The 25,431-nt window shown below is 41.3% G+C and overlaps 1 protein-coding gene across 1 annotated transcript in view; it reads right to left on the bottom strand.

Moving 5' to 3' along the window:
* The window catches only part of HFM1 (helicase for meiosis 1), a 3,254,758-nt gene that overhangs the window by 140,947 nt on the left and 3,088,380 nt on the right, over positions 1-25,431 (bottom strand). The window contains exon 25 of the mRNA XM_044086815.1: positions 16,807-16,890. Coding sequence (XP_043942750.1) covers positions 16,807-16,890 — 84 coding nt within the window. The remainder of the gene's footprint in view (positions 1-16,806; positions 16,891-25,431) is intronic.

Here is a 25,431-nt window from a genome sequence, read left to right as displayed (position 1 = left end):
ACTTTATTAAAAACATGCTGGCTACGCCCTTGCAACTCCCACTCTAATATCATCCACCCCATCCAACTACTACCTTTTTTCACCTCCACTAACTACCTTGATGATAGCAAGCTCAGATGCTCATAAGCCTAGTACTTATTATACAGCAGGAACTTCTCATTGTTACATTTGTTAATGCCTGTTATGTACTTCACAGATAAAGATTCTAGTTGTCTACTGATGTACTATGTTCTTCATCTGTAAATATGTTGTAAGTAATTTCTATGTTAAATTGTTAATCGCTATGTAATCCAATGTAACTACTGTCTGTTTATTTTACTGTGGAGCTTTTCTCCCCGGGCCTCCGCTGAAAATGGACCCACGTCCAGTCGGACACTCCCGGTCAACAAATTTAAATAAATAAATAAATAAATAAATAAAAGAAGTTATGTATCTACCATAACGTTCCATGTTTGTTGTCCTTCATCTCGCCTTCCTTCTTGCTGGTTGGGTTCGGAGCCGATCCTCGGCTCTGCCTCAGCCGATTTACTATAGCTCGAGAGCTTTTACTGGCTTGAGGCTACCCCTTATCCCAGCATGCCTAGCGGCAGCTACCCAGATCTCGTTTGTAATAGCCCACACTAGACATATACAGTGAAAAATAATTTTTTTCTAAGCTCTTATACACCAAGGTAAGAAGGAAAGAGGAAAGGCAAAGTATGGTTAACTAACCTGGTATGTCAGCAGGAAACTCAGCCAATGTAACCAATAAAGAACTCCTCTCGAACCTCCAGGAAGGGGGAAGGAGGGGGGACATAAAAAGTAAGGCGAGATGAAGGACAACAAACATGGAACGTTATGGTAGGTACATAACTTCTTTAGTTTATGTTGTCCCATCTCGCCTTCATTCTTGCTGGTTGGACTGCGTCTCCAGCATCTGGTTCTTGGGTGGCTCACTGAAACAAACTCTACAGGACCGTGGAACCAAAGGATGCCCTATTCTGGGACACCACATCCACTTTGTAATGAGAGATAAAGGTATGAGGATTTGCCCATGTTGCTGCTACACAGATTGAATCTAAAGGCAGTTTGGCTTGGAAGGCAACAGAGGTGGCGAAGGCCCCGGTTGAATGCCCTCTGGGTCTTCCTGGAAGCGTCTTTTTACGCAAACCATATGAATAAGTGATTGTGTCTGACAGCCATTTTGATAAAGTCACTTTAGAAACTAGATAACCTTGCTTGTTGTCAGCAAAGGATATGAACAATTGGTTTGACTTTCTGAGGTCTTTGGTCCTGCGTAAATAAAAACGTAATTGTCTATCCAACTGTTGTAATCTATACTCTGCCTTGTTGCCATAATTGGGGAAGAACACAGGAAGCTGAATGGACTGATTTAAGTTATAGTCAGAACATACCTTTGGTAAGAAAGAAAGACTGGTCCTTAGAGAGACTCTATCATTGTGAAAAATGAGATACGGCGGACGAATAGACAAAGCATGTAATTCAGAAACCCATCTAGTTGAGGTTATAGCAACCCAGAAGAGGGTTTTCCAAGATAGAAACTTCAAGGAGCAAGATGCTGCTGGTTCAAAAGGAGGCATAACCATTGAAGCTAAAACCAAGTTTAGGTTCCAGGGAGGGAGAGGTTTTCTTACCTGGGGCCGTAAAAGTGTTGTACCTCGTAAAAATGCTCTGCACAACTTATGGGATATAATGTTAGAACCCAAGTCTCCTACATGAAAAATGGAGATGGCAGCCAGTTGGACCCGAATTGTAGCTGCAGCTGCCCCTTTTTTGAAGGTTTCGGCCAGAAAGTCAGGAATCTTGTGAACAGGAGCCATAAAAGGATGAATGTTATTACATTTGGCCCAATAAGAGAACCTTTTCCATTTGCTAGTGTAAATCCTCCTGGTAGTGGGCTTGTGGGAGGACACTAGGATATGTTGTACAGCAGGGGAAATGTTTGGGAGGGTAGATAAGACTGGAAGTGGAGTAACCAAGCCATCAGTTTGAAAGTTTGAAGGGATGGATGGAGCCCGCCTGACTGATGCATCAGGAGGTTCGGAACTGGTTCCAGTATCCAAGGTTACAGTTGAAGGTGATGGCGAAGAAACGGAAACCATATCTGATGAGGCCATTAAGAAGCAATGAGGATGAGTTTGCAACCCAACAACTTTGCTTCCTGAAGTACCTTTGGAATGAGAGGGAAAGATGGAAAAGCATATAGTAGACCCGGAGGCCAATCGTGAACAAGTCCATCCCTGGGTGACTGTCCTGGAGTGGGAACTAGGGTGAAGTAGCTGCTGCATTTGTTGTTTAGTGGCAAAAAGATCACAGCATGGCTGGCCCTAAATCAAGTCCGCAACTTCTTGCTTCAAGGATCACTAGTGAGGCATGAGGATAGCCCTGCTGAGCCTGTCTGCTTTCACATTGGATTTTCTGGGAATGTGCATCGCAATCAGAAAACATTAGGAAGACATTGCCCACAGCCATACTCGAAGTGCCTGCCGACACAAGGGGTAAGATCTGGTTCTGCCCTGCTTGTTGATGTACCATGCCACTGACATATTGTCTGTCTGGATTGCAATGGTCCTGGTAGGTAGAGAGTCCTGAAGTGCTTGCAATGCTAGAAGCACCGCTCTCATTTGTAGAACTCTGATGTGCAAATGGTACACGTGAGATTACCACGGTCCTTGGACAGTCCATCCCAGATAATGCCCACCCCCCCCAATCTGGGAAGCATCCATGGTTACTGTGGCTACTGGATGCGGATCTAGAAAGGGTCTGCCCAGGGCCATCTGGGGGGTGACAAGTCACCACAATAGGTCCTTTTTGCAAAATTCTGTAATCAAGATTATGTATGACATTGGCAAATCCTGGAAAGACCACTGAGCAAAATGAAACCACTGTAGAATCAGCATGTGGAAACGTGCTAAAGGAACTAGCGTAATAGCTGCAGCCATTGAACCCATTACTTGTAAGACTTGTTTTGCCTGAACTCTAGTCTTCTTTATGAGAAAGGAAACTTGCTGATGAATGGTTGAAACCCTGTCTTGAGGCAGCTTTACTACCGTGTGTCTTGTATTTAAGTCTGCCCCTATAAAGGTAATAGACTGACAAGGCAACAAGGCAGATTTTTCATAGTTTATGGAGATGCCTAACTGGGAACAAGTCTGGATTGTGTAGTCCCGTGTTTTGATCAGTTGATGCTCGGTGGTAGCAGTAAAAAGCCAGTCATCTAGATATAGAAATACCTGGAATCCTAGATGCCTCAGGTGAGCTCTGACCACTGCCATACACTTGGTGAACACTCTGGGGACTGTGGTGAGACCAAAGGGCAGGGCCCTAAATTGATAATGACTGGCTCCCAGACAGAAGCGTAGGAATCTCCTGGATTGCCTGTCCATTTTTATATGGTAGTACGCATCCTGAAGATCTGTGGAGCACATCCAATTGTCCTGACTCAAGAAGGGAAAAATGGACTGCAGTGTCACCATCCGGAACTTTATATTTTATACCGATTGGTTTAGTTTGCCGAGATCCAAGATTGGTCTCCAGTCCCCTGTCTTTTTTGGAACTAAAAAGAACCTTGAGTAAGTTCCAGATCAGATTTGGTCTGCGGGGACTTCATGGATGGCTCTTTTTTCTAGCAATCTTTGAACCTCTAGGATTGCATGATCCTGAAGACTGGGTGGAACATCTGGAACAGAACGTTTGTCTTTTGAGGGGAACTGAGAAAAGGGAATTTTGTAACCCCTGGATATTATCGACAGTACCCATGTTTCTCTCGTGATAGATTGCCAGGCTGCTGGGTACAGTGATAGTCTGCCCCCAACTGGCTTCAGAGGTGGACAACCGGGCCTCCCTTCATGAGTGCTGGAAGGGTCTAGCAGAAAAAGCATCTCTGTCGCCCTGCTGTTGCAGACCCCCTCTGCAGCGAGGCAGCGTCTTCCATTGTTGTTTCTCCCTCTGCTCCTGGGGGAAAAAAATCACCATGTGTGTCAGGCGAAGATCCCTGGGATTTCTGGAACCACATTTTTCCACTCTTTTGACCATTAGGATAGGGTCTAGATGGAGTGAAAAAACAGACACCTATGGCAGGGAGAAGTCTTGCCATCCTGTTCACACCTGGTGACAGTCTCTTTTACCTGAGGCCCGAACAAGGACGAGTCATCAAAAGGGGTGATGGTAAATGAAGACTTAAAAGGTTCCACAAATTGACAAAGGCACATCCAGGAGTGTCTGCATGAAGCTACTCTGGTACCTGCTGCCCTACTCACTCCATCTGCCGCACAAGAAATGAGCCTCATGGAGGAGTTAATCACGGAGGTCAAGGTCGCAACCTGGGAAGCTGCCCTGTTCGCAACTCCCTCAGCTGTAGGATATTGCAGGGTATCTCCTAGCTCCTTCAGGGGAATCCCTCTGAAGTCGTGTAAGTGTGACAAGTATGACAAGTAATTCAGCGACCTGAGAGTAAAGGTCGCTGAAGAAAACATACGCTTCCCATACCTGTCCATCGTACGAGACACTTTGTTCGGTGGATGGACAGATAAAGGCATTTCTGCAAGTTCCTTCTTAGTGGCTGCTGCCACCACCATGGCATCAACAAGGATCCCTTTGGATAGGAAAGACTTATCTTCTGGAGCTGAAATAAATTTGTTAGGTTTCCTCGGAGCTGGTTCCATGGTCACTGGAGCGCTCCACTCCTTTCGACTCACTACAGACAAAAGTGGGTCGAAGGGTGGAGATATCCAAGAGGTGGAGGGTCAGGAGCCAAATGCATCCAGGTAGAAAGATTCATCCTCAGAAGGGGCTAAGGATTTCCAGCCACCCCTCTGTCTAAGGATTTCCAAGATGTCTGAAAAGGAGACATCCTCAGAGGGGGACCGTGGGGACCCTTCCGACTCATCCGTCTGTATCTGAAGTGATAGACTCAGGGGTGTCTAGATGGTTCCTCTTGCACTTCGTCCGAGGAACCTCCTCCGAATGTTCAGGGGAGGTTTCGGAAGAAGTGGGGTCACCCAGTGGGGCATCCTGGTGCACAGGTTCCTTACGCTTGGCAGTAGGAGGGACAAAGGCAGGCACAGGCACCAAGGGAGTAGGAGCCAATGGAGCTGAGGGTGGAGTAGTCTCAGGGGACATCACACTCCTCATCACCTCAAAGGTGCCATGGTCCCGAGTCGAAGGAGCCACCGGCTCCGAATAGCCAGGACATCTCCTTCGAATCGGGAGCCATGGCTACGAGGCCAATGTAGGAGCTGGGCTCACCTGCGCCAAAGCTGTGAGAGGGAGAGTGGGGCCGGACAAGGGTCCGATGCCACTTTCCCTCCCGGAGTCGGCGAGAGAGCTTCAGTGTCCAGATCCCTCGACAGACTGAGACATCGAGGAGATCAGAGCAGTCGTTGGAACCAATAAGGGAGAAAAAAACGGAGCCGAAGGTTCCACCACCACGACCTCCATGTACTCCGGCTCTGAGTTCAACAGAGTTAGAGGAGGAATCGATGGAGAAGCTGAGAGGGCTGGGCTCGAAAGTAATTTAGCAAGTGCTTGTGATTTCAGGAGCCTGTTGACCACTCTCTCCACGTTGTGATCCGAAAGTCTAGAGGACCGAGAGGAGTGTGAAGGGGACCGGTGACTACCCGCTCCAGGTTGCAACAGAGGAGATTGTGGACCAGAGCGTACTGGCTCCAAAGAAGGAGACCTTGATCTCTTATGGGTCCAGACTGGCTCCAAGGACAAAGATGTAGCCGCCGGAGACTTAGCTTTGTTGAAGCCAATGCTGGGGTCCAACAGAGCCAAAGGCGTCTCAGTAGTTTTTGTCTGTTCCGAATTCAGAATCAATGGCTTGGAGTGTTTCTCGGACACTTTGGCTGGCTGAGGACCCTGAGACGAGGTATCTTAAGGGTTCTTCAGGAGGCCACGTAAAATAAGCTTATTTTTTTTCTCCTGCTGGACTCTGGAACTGAAAGCGTGACAGATCGAGCAAGAATCCTGCAGGTGAACAGCCCCTAAACAATAAACACAACTTGTGTGCCCGTCCATAAGGGGCATTTTCTGGCAACACGAGTCACATATTTTAAACCCGGAGTGTTTCAACTCTTTCGACATAGTAAACACTAGTGAGGAAAATTTTCACAGAGAAAAACAGAAAACTATCACTAACAGCCCTACAACAAGCAACAGAAAACAGCTAGCAATAAAAAAGGAGAACCTTATTATATTATGTCTTTTTTTTTTTATTGAAGAAGAAAGAGGGAGAGAGCCTCTAACTTAAACGGCAACTCCCCTGATAGGAGATCCTCTAATTTAAACAGCAATACCAGAAAAAAGGAGAGGAAAGGGAAGAACCATCAAATTTAAACGGGCTATAAGGGGAAAGCAAGGCCTGAAGAGAAAAAAAACAACGGCCAAAAACACCACAACAAGCAAAGAAAGGGGTCGTTAGACTAACGGGGGATGATACACATTCTAATGAATCAATATAACCACAAAATATTAGAAAAAGTAACAATGCCTTCTGTGTGGAGTCTGCATGTCCTCCCTGCAGTTGGGTGGGTGTTCAAAAGACATGCATAAATGGGCGTGCCTTCATTGAAGGCTGAACGTCGAGCTGGCACCTCGGCCTTCATCAAAATCTACAGCCAATCATTAGCGGACCGGAGTTCCGCTGTGGCGACCCCTAACCGGGAAAAGCCGAAAGACAAAAATAACTAGAAAAAATACACAGTGTGGAAAAGCACTCAGAAAACGTACCAATAAATAATAAAAGAGTGCTTGAGATGAAACTAAACCAAACGAGCTATATCCAAATTGTTTATTCAAATTCACACAAAGGAGCCGATGTAAGCATAAATTCACACAAAGCAGCCGATGTAAGCATAAATGCCTTTACACATTAGACTTGCGTTTTCGTCTCCATAGAAAGACTTCATCAGATGACCAGTATGAAATCAATTAATCATTTATATTAAGGTTAATTAATAATGGGCCAATGAATTTATGTAAAAAACATTTAAAAGGACCAATGACATTTAGAGTTCAAACAACATTGTAATGTTATTAAAATTTCTTTAAAAAACACTTTCAAATGTTATTGCAGTTTCTCTTAAAATAATAAAATGTTCATACATAAATTAGAAATAGATATATGCATATATAAATCATCAAAAAAATAAATTAGTTAAAAGTGAATTAAAAATATCACTATTCCTTTTATGTGGTTTTAGATAAAATGGGTTATCACAAGTCAACACTATCTACTCCATACTACCAGGATCAGTATGCACCCCCTTAGCGTAAAAGTCTGATTATTATATGCCTTTTGATTAAATTCTATATTACCAAACACTGGACGCTCCAAATTAATGATCCATATTTGAACATTCTGAGTTTTATGGCACTATGTATATAGTTGTTTTTATTTACTTTGATTATCAACCAGATTTGTTATCAACTTCTGGTTATTTTGGTTTTGTCTGTTGTTTTATATTAAAATGCAATAAAGATTGTTTGGGAAAAATCAAGGGAACTCTGCCATCTCCTGGCAAGAAATGTTATTACATCCCATACCATTCATACATTTTGCAGATCTTAATTTTAACAGTGGCAATATAGAGACATAATCGTTCAGCCCAGGGAAATTTCCTGCTTCAAGGGTAACTTGCCACCACAGTTCCCTGAATTCTATCCTCTCTTCCCATGGGCTTCCCCTAATATCATTTTTAATTTGTTCCAACACGAAGAAGGAAAATTCAGTTTTTTTACATAACTTTGTATGCTTAAACAAAGCACTAGTTTCTTTGCCTACTGCCATATCATAAATGTGTTCATAGATCCTTCTTTTTAACATTTTTTCGGTTTTCCAGACATAGAAGGATCTACAAACTAGGCAAATAGCCAAGTAAACTGTCCCTTTTGTTTCACAATTATAGTAGTCAGAACTATTAATCCACCTCTTCCGACTTTCTAAATAAACCTTATCTGTATTCATAATGTGCATACATTGGGAACAATGTCCACATTTGTATGTCTCAAACCTTCTTCTATTAGAATTAAGCTTATCATTCCTATTTTCCAAAATATTTTTTATACACCACTTTGAAGGGAAATTTGGAAATAATGTCCGGGTCAGCCCTACAACAAGTAACAGCAAACAGCTGGCAACAAAAAAGGAGAACCTTATTATATTATGTCTTTTTTTTTTTATTATTGAAGAAGAAAGAGGGGGAGAGCCTCTAACTTAAACGGCAACTCCCCTGATGGGAGATCCTCAAATTTAAACGGCAATCCCAGAAAAAAGGAGAGGAAAAGGAAGAACCCTCAAATTTAAATGGGATCTAAGGGGAAAGCAAGGCCTGAAGAGAAAAAAATGTTGGCCAAAAACACCACAACAAGCAAAGAAAGGGGTCGTTAGACTAACGGGGGATGATACACATTCTAACGAGTCAATATAACCACTAAATATTAGAAAGAGTAACAATAACTAGAAAAAAAACGCAAAGTACTTAGCCTGAGCCAGTAGTAGCAATCTCATGTTGGGATAAGGGATAGCCTTGAGCCAGTAAAAGCTCTCAAGCTATAGTAAATCGGATGAGTCAGAGCCGAGGATCGGCTCAAAACCCAACCAGCAAGACTAAAGGCGAGATGGGACAACATAATATCTAATAATATACATCAGACACAGTAAATCTCAAAAATTTCCTAACTTTGGTAGAAGTAGGAATATGATGATAAGCATCCTTGAGATCTAGAGTCACCATGAAACACACTGGTCTGGAAGCAATTCTAGAACCATCTGTAAGGAGAACATTTTGAATTTAGGAACTATCACTAAGGTATTTAGAAAGGGCAAATGTAGGATGAGTCTCCAGGAAGGCTCCTTTTTTGTTACCAAACAGATTCTGGAGTAAAATCCTTTATCTTTGTGTATTGCAGGACTGCTTCTACCATGTGATGGAGCTCTGGAGGAAACAGCTTTGGTCAGTTGAGTATGGGCGAATTCCCGTGAAAGGAGGAGTACTTTTTAAGCACTACTAAATGTATCCTCCCTGAATTGTTCTCAGAACTTATTTGTCTGGGGTTTCTTGCAGCTGGTCTATGGGGCTGAGAGAGGAGGGAAGGAGGAAGAGAAGAAAGAGCAAGGTGGGGTGCACTGTGACTCAGCATAGTCATTCCTTTGCAGGGGGTAACTCTTTTCTGGAAAGGAAACCCTCTTGTTAGGCTTCAAAGAATTATCCCCCATCCATTTCCTTTTGGATCTGTGACTTTTGATTGACTGGCATTTTTGTTTGTTCTGCCAGGAGGCAGAAGACTACTGGTTTGGGGAGAACTTGGGTACATGAAACATTCGAGATACTCCATGCATTAATTTGCCTCTATCATCCCAATGTTTGAGAATCTGTATGACAGAGACCCCAAACACCAATTCAGACCTTAAAGGTGCATTCAAAATTTCAGCGTTTAAATCATCAGAGATGTTCTGATTATGTAACCAAGCATACCATCTTAACACAACAGAAGAAGCAGCATTTCTCAGGACTGTATCTGTATATTCAAGCATACCTCTCAAAGCATGTTTCAAAACCAGAGTCAAATTAGAACCAATTTCATTCGTATGAGACTTTTCCTCTGTAAGTTGGGATGCTGCAAAATCAACCAAACTGTATACACACTTTAAAATAAATTTCCACATACAATCCTGATAAATTAACATTCTAAATGCTGGATTACTAGAAAGATAATTCCTTTATTCCTGAAAATCTAACCATTTCCCTCTTTATCAGGGAACATTGGGTTAGATGAAACCAAGGACTTTTTATTAAGCAGTCAAATGAGAAAAGAAAACTGTCTTATCTTATCTTCTCTGAGCCTTTTGGAATAGATATTGATGTCCTACATGTAACTTTAAAAACATCTTATAAGGACGGTAAGATGAAAGGTGGGGGTAGCCATAGAAATAGGAAACTGGTCCTCTATAAGGTTATATACCCTGCCTAGCTCTGGGGTAGTTTCTGAGTGCTCCCAAGCAAAAAATCACTAAATCTAGAAATCATATGAGGAAAAGTAAATGCTTATTTAGACTTAGGCTCAGGTTCACCTTCCAAAGAACCAGACTGACTGGACTCAGGATCAACTAGGAAATCATCATTGTACTCATCATTCTCTGCAAACAACAGAAAGGTCTCTTGCCAGACTAGCACTAGAGTCATTTATGGGAACATAACCATCAGAATTAGCTCTCTGCTGAACACTGTTAGCCAAGGAAACCAGATCAGCCTTATAAACAACTATAATCTGATTGTCAGCTGGATGATGAAGTATCTGTTTCTTTTGTCTTGTGAACTTCACTGCCAGATCAGTTATCTGAGGACAACAGTATTATATCTGGCAAGGATACTTCTACTCAAGAATACTCCTGCAACTAAAGGGTTTGCTTGTCCTATACATTTGCCAAGTACTAGAACAGCCATGAATTATATGTTTAACCCCCATTCCATACTGTCCAGCAAAGCTACAATAGACAGAGAAGTAAGTGGTCTGCAGACTGGGTTGCCTTGACAGAATCAGTAACTGTACGCTGATGTATATTTTTTATTTTGTTTCTTTTTAAGTGCAACTGGATTTGATGAGGTGGGGTAGGGGTTACCAGCGTTAGCAACCATTAAGTCAGGGGACAGAAGTCCAGCCAGAAAAAAAAATTAAACTGAAAGCACTGGATAATGTATCACAATAAGCACTTAAAATTGTTACTAATAAGTATGCCTCCACACAACTAAACTCTGCCAAACTGTCCTAGTATCACAAAAACAGTTTGAAATGTGTTCAGAATTATTTTAAAACTGTCAGAAGTTAATGAATTTCCAGTACACAAAATCCAAATTCCACAGTAAGCAAGCAATGTGCCAAACCACTGTTAAACTGCCATAAAATATAATTTAACAGCAATCTAAACATATTTTCTTGTTTATAAAAATAAAATCTCCACAGTGCACTCAAACTATTACATCCACAGTAAAATAACAATCCAATGTTAAAACCCCACAAAACAGAGACATACATATAGTAAATAACATGTAAATGCTAAAAAAAAATCTAAATTCTGCAATATTTTTGTGTCAAAAGATACAAATAAAGCAGAGTAAAAACAGTAAGAACAGGAAGATTAATTCCTGGTTCTGACTGCACAAGATAGCCCCCAGTGTCTAACAGTACACATACACAATGCACTTCTGGGAAAAATACTGAAAGTTACTTCAGCAATAATAATAATAATAAGCATTTGTCAAAGATAGAGGCCAAGTAAACCCTGCTAAAAGCAATAATTTCTATAGGAAATTATCATAAACACTGACATAAATAAAATAGGAAATATATATATATATATATATATATATACACACACACACACACACACACACACACACACACACACACACAGATTAAGTAAACATAAAATAGAAACAGAATTCTTCTTCTTCTTTCGGCTTTTCCCAGTTAGGGGTCACCACAGTGGATCACCTTGTCCGCTCATGATTGGCAGTGGAGTTTTACAGTGTCGAGTTGCCAGCCCGGCGCCCAACCTTCCACAGAAGGCGCACACACACACGCACTCACACCTAGGGCCAATTTAGAGTGTCCAATCCACCTGCAGCATGTCTTTGGAATGTGGGAGGAAACCGGAGCACCCGGAGGAAACCCACGCGACCACAGGGAGGACATGCAGACTCTGCACAGAAGGCACCCCAGCCAAGGATCAACCCGATGAACCTCTTGCTGTGAGATGACAATGCTAACCACTGCACCACCGTGGCCACCCAAAATAGAAACAGAATATTAACTCTAATAATAAAATAAGAGGATCCACAAATGGGGCTTATCTGAGCAGTGAGTTGGAAGAATCAGCACTGGATCATGTTCAGAGTTAAAGGACTTTCTTCTTTGGATAGCAGAAAAATACCGAATACTTACTTCCTTTGACAGCTGGTGGGTTCCCACTCAGGACATGCTCAGCCAATGAACTGCCACAGGAAGAGAGGGAGGGGAGTATGAGCTATTGAAAGCTGTCCAGTACTGGATTACCTTGGCAAAAAACTCAAAATGACACTGAGGCGGTGGGAATGATGAAGAGAGGGAGGGGAGTCTGAGCTATTGAAAGTTGTCCAGTACTGGACTACCTTGGCAAATAACCCAAAATACCACTGAGGCAGTGGGAATGATGAACATCCATGGTTATACCACCTGCATTTAACATAGATTATGATGCCATCATTGGTAATTAAGAATATAATTAAACTTAGTCTTTAATAAAGTAAAGCCATCTTTCCTAGACTTTGCCAGTGGAAGCTATGATAACAACATGGAAACACTATACTGTCCTCAGAAATGCAAAGCAATCTGCTAAAGATGCTATCGGTGACGTCTATATTATTAGTGATGTCTGCACTCACACCAGTGTAAGGCTTATTACCACACAAAAAAGTGAAAGTGTCTCAGTCTATAGGGATGTCACTGCCACTGCCATTTCTTAAACTTTCATTGCATGGAATTTACACAGGGAGATATTGTACCAATATGTTATGTTCCACTACTTTTATACTGACACTGAACTGCATCTTCCAAACAAGAAGCAGTGTCAATCTAAGCAAAGCTAATGGGCTTATTCACACTGATACTGGAATATCTGCACATAGTTCTTTCAGTTTTAGAGTGTTCTTGTTGTTCAAGAAATAATTACTATTTCTTAAATTATAAGAACTATCGTAGCTTGCAGGAGGTTTGCTAAGCTTGGAGGTTGGGAGGAATTTGATTTGAAAGCTAGGAGCTATAATGAGTGTTGCATTGTGGGAATGGTTTCAGGCAGTCCTGGAAAGCTTTATCTACAAAGTGGTCTTAATACCAAAATCAACATCAAAGAAAGTAGAAAAGGCAAATACGACAATCCAGTGACCGCAAAACAATTTAAAATCCTCTAGAACCTTGGCACACAATGCCTTCAATGGAGTAAAAAATTCTTAATAACACACACCTTATATACTTTAAGGTAACACTTGAACAATTATGCAATCAAACAATTAAATACTCAATTAGTCAATCATTATAATAAAACTTTCCAATTACAAGATGCATTGATTCCAGCAGGGGATAAAGTACCATACTTTAAAATAAAAAGAGATTCTTCATATAAAAGTTTTGTTTTAACATTAGAAAATCCTTTACATTTTTCTATTTTCTTAATATCTCTAATATGCTCCTGCAAGTGGAGCTTGAAAGTCCTCTTACTTTCCCCCACATAAAACATATTGAATGGACACTGTAAAACATAAACAACACATTCCATATTGCAACCAAAATTACCTAATACATCAAATTTGCAACCATTAATAATACTCAAAGGTCTGGACCACATATTTATATGAAATGCTTCTTCCACAAGGGTGTGTACCCTTTAAAATAGGCACTTTACATATATTCTGACATGGGGCTTTATATTTGCTGTGCACAAATATGTCTTTAATACTTCTTCCCCATTTAAATGAAAAAATATGGGTCTTACATAATTCAAAAAATTCTTTAAATTTAAAGAGATATTTCCAATTCTCTTTTACAATTTGTACCACCTTTTCACTCAATAAATCATACATTGTTACCATATACATCTTTTTCTCTTCTTCTATATTAGTAACAATGTTACTACAATTATATTTAATTCGCTTAACACTTTCCTTCTTCACCTTACATAATGAACTTTTTACTTCCTTCTCCTCGTATCTCCTAGAAATAAACATTTTTACTGTTTTATCATATTCCTCTTCCAAAATAATATCATTGTTACATAACCGTTTGACTCTCATAAATTCGTCAAATGGAGGAGATTTCATAAGATGTGGTGGATGTAAACTTGAGTCATGCAAAAAATAATTAATGTCTCCAAATTTTCTATGCACTTTTGTAATTATGCCTTCCCTAGTATTACCTACTAAACATACATCCTGAAAGACCACTTGTAAACCACAAGCTGAGGTCTCAAATTGCAAACCAAACCTATTGTTATTCAGTTCACTCATGAACACTCTCGCCTCTTCATGTCTGCTTGACAAATAAATATAAGGTCATCTATATATCTATAGTATTGGCAGACATGTTCATTAAAAAACTGACTCATATACATATTCATGCTAAAAAAAAACAACATGATATTAGCATACATTGGCGCAAACGAGGCACCCATTGTGGTGCCTCGTTTATGATGGTACTAAGTGACACTGAATTCAAAATAATTATTTTTCAAACTAAACTCCACTAATTCAGTAATATATATCACTACAGGTCTGTCACCCAGGGCGAACCTTAAAGCCTCATTCCCATAGTTATGCTCAATGCTGGTATATAGACTCTTAACATCTGTCACCAGCCAAAACATGTCTTCCTTCCATTGAATTGTTTTTATTTTATTCAAAAAATCAAAAGTATCTTTAATGTATGATACTTGTTTTTTTAACCAAATCCAATAAATAATTATGTAGAAAAATACCCATTTTGCTCAAAAAATACTGACATACTGATACTATGGGTCTTCCTGGAGAGTTATAAAAATGTTTATCTATCTTGAGAAGGCAGTAGAAGGTCGTCATCTTGCATCCTTCTACACTAAATTTTTTATTTACATCATCATCTGTGAAATATCCTAACCTATTTCCTTTTAATAACAACTCTTCATAATTTTGAATTGATTTTCTATCATTTTCAATGCAAGCTATACTATATGTATTAACATCATGTAAATGTTCATAACACATCCGCAGGTATTGATCATGATGTAGCATAACTAGCTTATTACCCATGTCAGTTAGTTTGAAAATTATCTCTTTTTTGCTACTTAATGTTTACAAGGCTTGCCACTCTAATTTTGTCCAATTATATTTTATCTGATAAAATATAATCTGATAGCATTGCAGGCTAAGAATATTAAAGCGCACCGACATTTCTCTGTTCATCCGCTTATCCAATTTTTTGTACATATGTTGCATTTCTGCGGATAAAGTTCCTGCCATACTGTGTCCAATAGAGGAGAATGGATTGGTATTTCTCCTCTTATTCTCTTCGCCAAAGAACTTTTCCCATGATTATATAAGATCTAACCCATGGGAAATCATCACTCGACCTGTAGATTGTGCTCCCATCTGGACTGTACACTGGTCGATGCTACATTGAGTGGAATTCAGTTGATCCTGCCTGAAAATCTTTGGCAGGTCCAATGCTGGATCACTGGACATCTAAGCAAATACCAAAAAACACCAAAGAAAGTAGAAAAGGCAAATACGACAATCCAGTGACCACAAAACAGTTTAATATCCTCTAGCACCTCAGCACAAAATGCCTTGAATGGAGTAAAAGAATCTTAATAAAACACACCTTATATACTTTGAGGAAACACTTGAACAATTACACAATCATGGAATCAAACAAATACTCAATTAGTCATTCATTATAATAAAACTTTCCAATTACAAGACATATTGATTCCAGCAGGGGTTAAAGTCCCATACTTTGAAATAAAAAGAGATTCTTTATATAAAAGTTTCTTTTTAACATCAGAAAATCCTTCACATTTTTCTGTTTTTTCTAAAATAGTACCCTGCAAACCTGTAGGGTCACCACTATGGTACTGTAGAAAGTGTTGTGCTAGAGGGCTTTCAGGTCTCTGGTTCTTAATATCTCTAATATGCTCCTGCAAGCGGAGCTTGAAAGCCGTCTTACTTTCTCCCACATAAAGCATATTGCATGGACACCCATAAAATATAAACAACACATTCCATATTGCAACAAAAATTACATAATACATACAATTTACAACCATTAATATTATTCAAAAGTCTGGACCACATATTTGCATGAAATACATTTTCCACAAGGGTGTGTACCTTTTAAAACAGGCACTTTACATATATTCTGACATGGAGATTTATATTTGCTGTGCACAAGTATGTCTCTAATACTTCTTCCCCTCTTAAATGAAAAAAATAGGGGTATTACATAACTCAGAAATTCTTTAAATTTAAAGAGATTTCCAATTCTCTTTAGCAATTTCCACCACCTTTTCACTCAATAAATCATACATTGTTACCATGTACATCTTTTTCTCTTCTTCTATATTAGTAACAATGTTACTACAGTTATATTTAATTTGCTTAACACTTTCCTTCTTCACCTTACATAGGAGCTTTTTACTTCCTTCTCCTCATGTCCCCTAGAAAAAACACATAAACACTACTTTTATACTGTCACTGAACTGCATCTTCCAAGCAAGAAGCACTGTCAATCTAAGTAAAGCTAATGGGCTTATTCACACTGATACTGGAATGTCTCTACAGAGTTCTTTCAGCTTTAGAGTGTTCTTGCTGTCCAAGAAATAATTATTATTTCTTAAATTATAAGTGCTGTCTTAGCTTGCAGGAGGTTTGCTTAAGGTTGGAGGTTGGGAGGAATTTGATTTGAAAGCTGGAGACTCTTTAGAAATGGAGGAAATTGATTTAGGAGTTACAAGTGTTGCATTGTGGGAATGGTTTCAGGCAGTCCTGGAAAGCTTTATCTACAAAGTGGTCCTAATGTCTGCAGCATCAGTCCAAAAACTTTACTAAAAACATACTTCTTATCAGATCATGTACTGGTGTTCAACTGATAATACTAATCTCTTTATTTCTAATTTAGGCAAAGTTCTGTTCTGTACACTTTAGTTTCAAGACCAATGTAGTACTCTACAGTGAATAGATTTTTGGGCAGTGTGTTAATTCTACTTTTATTTTATCAAACAGGAAAACTTCCACTAACCTGTTCAACACTGAGCTCATACTTGGGAAGATGAACAACTGCATCTCTTATTTGGTTCCCAAATGGTGGATGTCTGTTGACAATCTGTAAAAAATTCAACAAATTACTGACAGAACTGTAGGTATACTTTTTATTTAGTCATCAGCTAAAGGTTTTTTTGAGAAGCAAAAATGATTTATGTAAGATGTACTGCAGACAAATACATATATACATATTCTTAAGAAGGATAACAGTGCTGAAATTTGCAACTCCTATTTACTTGATGTATTTAAATGCAGCAGAACAGAGTAAATTTCAGGATTTTTTTTTATTTCGGAATGATTCTCATAGGAAAATGCTGCAAAAATGTGTTAATACAAAATAAAATTATATTCTCACTGTAATTGCTAACACTGTGGATGCTTTCTCTGCAGACAATGCTAGAAGGAAGGTTTAGTTGCATGTTTTAGATGGTGGAGGCCTACATAACCTATAACACAACAGAGCAATTGGATATTGCATTAAAAAGCAAAACTCATATATTGACATCAGACCTCAAGTACCGTCTCATTTTTTGTGTGTATAAAGGTTGCAGTACAGCTCGTCTTTATTTGAAGAATTCAAAAAAAAAAAAAAAGAAAAAAAAAAGTAAACATGATATATAGTGAAGACATTGGTGATGTAAAATCTGGAGAAATCTGCAGGGTACTGCAGCCCATAGTTCGCAAAAACAGAAAACCATTCTGACCTATTCTGCCATTAGTAAGTTATGGTGTACTGCTAAATAATGTTAAATGTGTACCATGTTCCAAATTATAGTATTAAAAGAATTACCAACTGTGAAAAGAGTGCATTTTGAAAATATTTAACAACTGTTGTAGTAGTGTGAATGCACGCAGAAATGGATCCAGCACTAGGTGACATAGGCAGTCACTTAGGGCTCCGTGGCTTGGGGGGGCACTGGCCAGAAGACTTGAATGCTAACGTTTTAATTAACAATATTAACAAAAAAAGTCTTAACACTTCGGTGGCAGTGTCTTCTCCATTAAGAAGGACCATGTGTGTGCGTTGCATGTATGCATGCTCGCCAACTCAGATGTACACACATTCCACTTTAAACTTTAAACATTAAACTAGCTATTCCATTGACAGAGAAAGTAAGTGTGTGTGTGTGTGTGTGTGTGTGTGTGTGTGTGTGTGTGTGTGTGTGTGTGTGTGTGTGCTTTAAACAAGTTGTTCCATTTGTTTCTGTAAGAGAGCGAAAGTGCGTGTATGTGTGTGTGCGTGTGTGTGTGTGTGTGTGTGTGTGTGTGTGTGTGTGTGTGTGTGTGTGTGTGTAATTTAAACTAGCCATTATGTTCATATGAGAGATAAAGTGTGTGTGTGTGTGTGTGTGTGTGTGTGTGTGTGTGTGTGTGTGTGTGTGTGTGTGTGTAATTTAAACTAGCCATTATGTTCATATGAGAGATAAACTGTGTGTGAGTGTGTGTGTGTGTGTTTGTGTGTGTTTAACATACCTCTCATCTGTCCAGATTAACCTCATAGTTTTCATCTCTTTCTCATAAAATGTGTGGTTTTCTGGCAAATCATAGAGGATTGAAGTAGTAAATAATAACATATATGGGTTTCAGACATCATAGCTTTCAGAAAATGCATCTTAACACAAATCACAATATTCTAGCAATCTACTAAGTTAAACAGAGCAATATTTAAAATCTGTCCTTATTTTTGAGCCATTGTATCCCTATTAGTTCATGCTTTGTCCAGCTTTCTTGGACTAAGTGGTTGAGAGGTATGTGTACCTCTCAACTTTCTAGATTTTCTCAGAATGGCCAGATTGTTGTGTCATATCTTTGGCCTATTCCTCATAAAATTTGTGGTTTTCTGGCAAATCAACGAGGATTGAAATAACTAAATAATGTCATATATTTGAGATTCAGATATCATTTCCTTCAGAAAATGCATGCTAAGACAACTGGTGTTATTCTAGCAACTTTCTAAGTCAATAAGAGATAAGAGCAGTAATTGCAATATATCCCTATTTTTGGCACTTTATCCCACCATTATGTTAGGCTTTCTTGTGCTAAGAGGTTGACAGGTATGGAGGTATGGTATCTGATGCCATGCAGTGGAGCAGGTTAGTCAAGTAACTTGATTAGGCTTGACCTTGTAACTGTTACAGGAGACAAGATCCTGAATCCTCTACACCAATTACCAGACTGCTGAAGGAATTGTGAGCTTCAGTGGATACAAGAGCCTGATTTCACTACACCAACTACCACACTACTGACGGAATTGTGAGTTTGAGTTTCAGTACATTTTCTGGGAATTATGAGTTTCAGTGCATTTTCAAAGGATTATGAGTTTCAGTGCATTTTCATGGAATTGCGAGTTTCAAGGGAAGAGAAGTTTACTGCTGCTCATGCTAAGTCTGTTTTTAATGTGCAGCTGTTTTGTTTAGCAAATGGCAGCCACTGTTTGTACTGTAGAATTTGAAAGAAGTGTTAATAGCATAATTGCTTTTGGTGTATAAGGCATTGGATTCTACTCCTGCCATGGAGACCGAGTCCTGATATTGCAGCACCCTTCTGATTGCTGATTATTTGGTGCATTTTTAAGGGGGGATATGGGTTCTGCAGGTCCTGTGTGTGCCCTCCTTTGTATGAGATGCCCAGTAGCTATGAACTTGTTGTCAGTTTGTCAGTCATTCTCTACTGCAGTATTGCGAGCTTACCAAATTGTTTTCATTGTAAGATAGGCAATTCATATGAAGATGAAATACTGAAATGCAAAGCTGTTTTCCAGTAGCAACCTCTTCATTAGTTACAGATCTCTTTAGCGTGAAATTATTTGGATGACTTTTATTTCTGCAGAGATTGTGCTTATTGACTGATATTGTTGAATTGCAATGACAGAAGTTTGAATGGCCTTTTATGGGTGACATTTTCTGAAAAAGAAGTTATGTCTTACCATAACGTTCCATCTGTGTTGTTGATCTTCATTCATTCATTCATTACTGATGGGTTATCGGTTCTGTGCTCGGAACCGAGTCAGCTAAATATCAAGCTCGCATCAGCCAAAAACTCTCGAGCCAAGGTCCTACCCAGAATACTCTACTCCCTGTTACCTGAGATCGAGTTTGCAAGTTGATAGACAAAAGTAGAGTCTACCTCTGGTCATAACAGACCTACAATAAAGGAGTGTATGAGATCAACCAGGAACCTCCGGAGGGGGACGGAGGGTGGGAAGTAATGAATGAAAGACGATCAGCAACACAGATGGAACATTATGGTAAGACATAACTTCTTTATCTGACGATGTTAATCTTCGTTCATTCCTTACTGATGGGACAGAGTCCCCAGCTATCTGTATCCCTGGGTGGCCCTCATGGAAGGACATTCCTGAGCACCATAGAGCTAGAAGAAGCTCTACCTCTGGAGGCCAAGTCCAATTTGTAATGAAGAATAAAGGGTACTTGCGTATTATCGCAACCACTTTTTTGCGCTAATACCGCTCGCTTTCCTGGTGTGTCGATTTAACTATAAGTATATACAGAATCACATTGACAACATTAACTTTATTAAAAAGCATTGTTTAGGTAGGAAAGACGGTATGACATGTGAGGAATGACTGCTTGTTTCAAGCTATGCCATTTCCCCGACATCATGTCACTGGAGATACATTTCCCACAGCAGTTTTGTGTAACACGCATTCCATATCTCAAGCCGCGAGCCCCGCTTAATGTAACAGACTCACACGCTGACAGTTGTCCACTTGTCTACTACTTCTTGACAGCTACACAAAAAAAAAAACAAAAAAAAACAAACGAAAAGAAGCTGTCAAGCTTTGTTGTTGCAGCATACAGTTTCTAATAAAGGTGATGGCAGGGAATGCGGTGACAAGCCTTGATATCCTTTTATTCCTTACTGGTACCATTGTCAGTCAGCGCTGACATGCGAGTACATTCCGACGGCTCATCAGTGCATTAGCGATCAAGAAGCGGCGAGCGCAAAAAAACAGCATAAGTACAGCAAAACCATGATCTGCACCATTTTCCATGATACCCCTGCCTAAAACAACCTTTCAGCGTGAAGGAAAACACACTTCTTGACATAACGGCAGCATCACCATCTACATCTGCGCACGGAGAAGCAAGCGGTCGTTCCGCGAAAAAGTGGTTGCGATAATATGTAAGTACCGAATAAAGGTATGAGGTTTGGCCCAAGTTGCAGCTAGCAAATATCATTGAGGAAAGCCTTAGCATGAAAAGGTGCTGAAGTTGCCATAGACCTTTCAGAATGTGCTTTCACTCTGTGAGGCAAGGTGACATTGTTTTTGTTGTAGATAAAGGTAATACAATTTCTCAACAATGAAGCCAATGTAACTTTTGATACAGGATGACATTGTCTAGGTCCAGAAAAAGCCAGAAACAGTTGGTCTGATTTACGGGTAGATTTTGTTCTGTCCAGATAAAATTGTATTTGCCTATGAACATCCAAGGAGTGCAGGCAATACTCTCCCTTGTTAGAGTGGTTAGGAAAGAACACTGGAAGGTCAATAGATTGGTTGACAGACCGCTCTGACACCACTTTTGGTAAAAAGGAAGAATTAGTTGTCAGTGATACCCTATCCGTATGGAAGATAAGATAGGGAGGTTTGATGCAAAAGGCTTGAAGTTCTGATACCCTATCCTTATGGAAGATAAGATAGGGAGGTTTGATGCATAAGGCTTGAAGTTCTGACAAGCATCTGGCCAATGTGACTGCAATCAGAAACAAAGTTTTCCAAGAGAGATATTTTACATCACATGAAGATGCAGGTTCAAAGGGGGGAGCTTTTAGAGCTTGCAGAACCAATGCCAAATCCCAAGGTTGTATCGGTTCTCTAAAAGGAGGTTTTAAGTGGATAACCCCCTTCAAGAAAGTTTTACAGAGTCTATGTGACATAAGCAAAGAATCCTGAAAACCAATGTGGAAATATGAAATGGCAGTTAAATGCACACTAATAGTAGAGGCAGACACCCCAGAGTGGAAAAGATGTGATAAGTAATCCAAAACCACCGAAACTGGGGCTGACAAGGGATCTAATTGTTTATTTGCTGCCCATAGAGAAAACCTTTTCCATTTATTGAGATAGATTAGTCTGGTGGATGATTTATGAGATGCAATAAGAATATTTCGCACAGGGGACAAGAGGTTTTCCTGCCTGGCAATCATTGGAAGTGGAGAAACCAGGCTGTCAGTTTCAGGGTTGTTAGACTGGGGTGAGTCAGAACCTGCAGATGGGAGATCAACGCTGGGGATGGATTGAGGGTCCACGGTTGATCTAGCAGGTGAGGCCAGAGGAAAGGCTTGTTGAGGCCAATATGGAGCAATGAGGATCACTTTGCTTTTCAATTGTCATGCTTTCTTCAGAAATTGGGAGATGAGGGGAAGAGGAGGATAAGCATAAAGTAGACCCGAGGGCCAAATGTGGATTAGAGTGCCTCTCAGTGACTGTCCCCAAGAGGGGATCAGGGCAAAATAGTTGCTGCATTTGTAGTTGGTTGGGAAGGAGAATAGGTCGCAGCAAGGCTGGCCCCAGTGGTTGAAAATTCTTGCCGCTATCATAGGGTTGAGGGACCACTTGTGAGGTTGTAGAATGCACCCGCTCAATTTGTCCGCTATCACATTGGAGCTCCTGGGAATGTGCGTTGCAATTAGAAAGCAGTTGGAAGCTATCACCCATTGCCATATTCTCAAGGCCTCTCGGCATAACCGGTAAGATCAGGTGCTCCCTTGCTTGTTGATGTACCAGACCACTGACATGTTGCCTGACTGGATCGCAACAGTCCCTGATGGAAGGCTGGAATGAAATGCTTGGAACACTAGTAGCACCGCCCTCAGTTCCATGACACTGATATGCAAAAGAGGCTTTGTCTCCAACCAGGTGCCTTGGACTGAGTTTCCCTGACATACCCTCCCACCCCATCAGGGAGGTGTCTGTGGTCACCGTGGCTTTCAGTTGATGGGGACTGAAGGGGCGAGACCATTGTTGGGGATTTTGAGATGTCACCAGAGTAAATCTTGCTTGCATCTCTGAGTTACACTTATCTGAAAAGACAAAGGATGTTGTAGAGGGTACCACTGAGTGAGAAGTAACCACTGAGGGAGCCTCATGTGGAATCTGGCTAGAGGAACAATGGTGATAGAGGCTGACATTGACCCCAAGAGCTGGAGTATAGACCGAGCAGGAGATTTGGTTGAACCTGTTGCCTTATTCTTTGAAGCATGTGGTCCTGAAGAGATGCTGTGCAATTTCTCGTGTCCAACAGTACCCCTATGAATTCCAAAGTCTGAGCTGAGGGTTGTGTTGGACTTCTCCCAGTTTATAATGATTCCAAGGCATTGTGCTGTGAGGAGAGTGTAGTGCAGGGCTTCTTCCAGTAATTGCTTGGTAGGGGCGGTGAGGAGCCAGTCATCTAGATATGGAAACGCCTGGAATTCTTGAAGTCGCAAGTGAGCGATAACCACTGCCATGTATTTGGTGAACACACTGGGGGCTGTAGCAAGACCGAAATTGGTAGTGACTGGCTACTATGCAGAAGCGGAGGTATCTTCTTGAGAGTTTGTCCATTTTTGTCTGGTAATACGCATCTTGAAGATCTACAGAGCACATCCAATCATCTTCTCCAGGAGAGGAAGAACAGACTAAACCGTGACCATCCGGAATTTCTCTGTTTTTACAAATTTGTTCAGTGTGCGCGGAGATCCAGAATTGGTCTCCAGTCCCCTGTCTTCTTTGGCACTAAAAAGAACCTTGAGTAAAAACCCAGTCCTATCTGGTCTGGGGGGACCGTCTGGATGACTCTTTTTTGTAGCAGCTTTTGGATTCTGTGTGCTGCTGCTTCCCTTTGACTCGGTGGAACGTCGGGTAATACTCTAGATAAGATTGGACAAAGATGGAAGGGGATGCAATAGCCTCTGGATATTATCTGTTGTACCCAAGAGTCAGTGGTTATATTTCACCAGGTGGCGGGGTACAAGGAAAAATGACCCCCGACTGCTTCCAGAGGTGAGCAGTAGGGCAACGCTTCAGGAGCGCTGATAGGGTTGGCCAGAGAAAGAATCTCTGGAACCCCGGTTTTGCAGACCTCCTCTGCCCCGTAAGGGGCATCTTCCATTGGAGTTTCCCCCTCTGCCTCTAGGGAAGAACTAGGCACGTGCATCACAGAAAGAGCCCTGCGATTTCTTGTGTCACATCTTCCCGCTCCTCTGATTTCTGGAGTAGAATCATTGAGGAGTGGAGTGTCTGACACCAACGGCAGATAGGGTCTTGCCAGCTTCTTTGCACCTTGCCAGCGTATCTTTCACTTTAGGACCAAACAAAGAAGTGGCCTCGATGGGGCATTCACGAAGGAAGCCTTAAAGGAGTCCACAAAGTCACAAAGGTGCATCCAGGCATGTCATCTGGTGACTATACCCACGCCTGCCACTCTAGCCGCTCCTTCCATTGCGTGAGAAATAAGACACATGGAAGAAGCGGAAATGGACTCTAGGGTGGCTATTTGAGAAGCCACGTTGTCAAGGACCTCGTCAGAAACAGCTCCTGACAAGGTTTCAGAGAGTTGGTTGATAAGATCCCTCTGAAGCCTGGTACAGTGTGCCAAATAGTTCAAAGACCTTACGGCGAAGGTCGATGAAGCAAACACATGCTTCCCTTGTCTGTCTATCGCCTGGGACTCCTCGTTGGGTGGATGGACAGTTTGGCTCTCTTTTGCCAAATCCTTCTTAGTTGCAGCTGCCACCACCACGGCATCTACTGGAAGACCTCGTGACCAATGGGGATGCTCAGCTGGGGGTGATAAGATTTTATCAAGCCTCCATGATATAGCTTCCAGGGTGTCAGGAGCCTTCCATGCGCACTGGAAGATAAGCTGGACGAGCTCATCGGCCGGTGGGGTACCACAGGAGGTAGGGGGCTGAGCACAAAAGGTCTGCAGGAATACAGATTCCTCAAAGGAAGGATTAGAGGACTTCCAGTCACCCCTCTGTCTAAGGATCTCAAGGATGTCGCCAAAGGACACCTCATCAGGGGGTGACCGTGGGGACCCTTCCCCGTCATCAAAGTATGCATCTTCAGTCAACGACTCCTCAGTGGAGTCCATGTGCTTCCACTTGCACAATGCTTTGCAGGGTACTTCCTCAATAGGAGGTTCTGGGGAAGACTGCAAAGAGGGGGCTCCTGAGGAGGAGAAACCTAAGGCCCTCATGCCCGGTGTCCGGTGATTGCGGCTTGTGAGAGTTGCGGCACAGAGGGGGGAGAGGACTCCAACATGTGAGGCTTGCCAGCAGAGGCAAGCGCCCTGTCTATGGCCTGGAAGGCCGGCCTGCCCAAGGAGGGATGGGAGCCCGGAACCAAGCAGAATAACCTCAGAACTGGTGTCACACCCAGCCCCAACGAGCCGATCCCCAGACCAGGAGTCTCAAGAGGACTGTGAAGCGTGAGAGAGGGAGGATTCCTGGAGGGTGCCATAGAAAAAATTGGCGTGGAACCAATAATGCCCTCCCCCACATCACAGCCACTAGCCTGAGAAGAGCCCGATTCCCAGTGCACTGAGGGCCACAAGGATGACTCTGGTTCCAAAGTGAAATCCACTATTGGAGT

This window comes from Protopterus annectens, chromosome 10.part0, assembly GCF_019279795.1.
Source record: "Protopterus annectens isolate FY-2018-M chromosome 10.part0, PAN1.0, whole genome shotgun sequence".
In the NCBI taxonomy this organism is placed as follows: domain Eukaryota; kingdom Metazoa; phylum Chordata; order Ceratodontiformes; family Protopteridae; genus Protopterus; species Protopterus annectens.
Note: the sequence above shows the minus strand (reverse complement) of the source record. Positions and strands in the feature narration are given on the sequence as shown.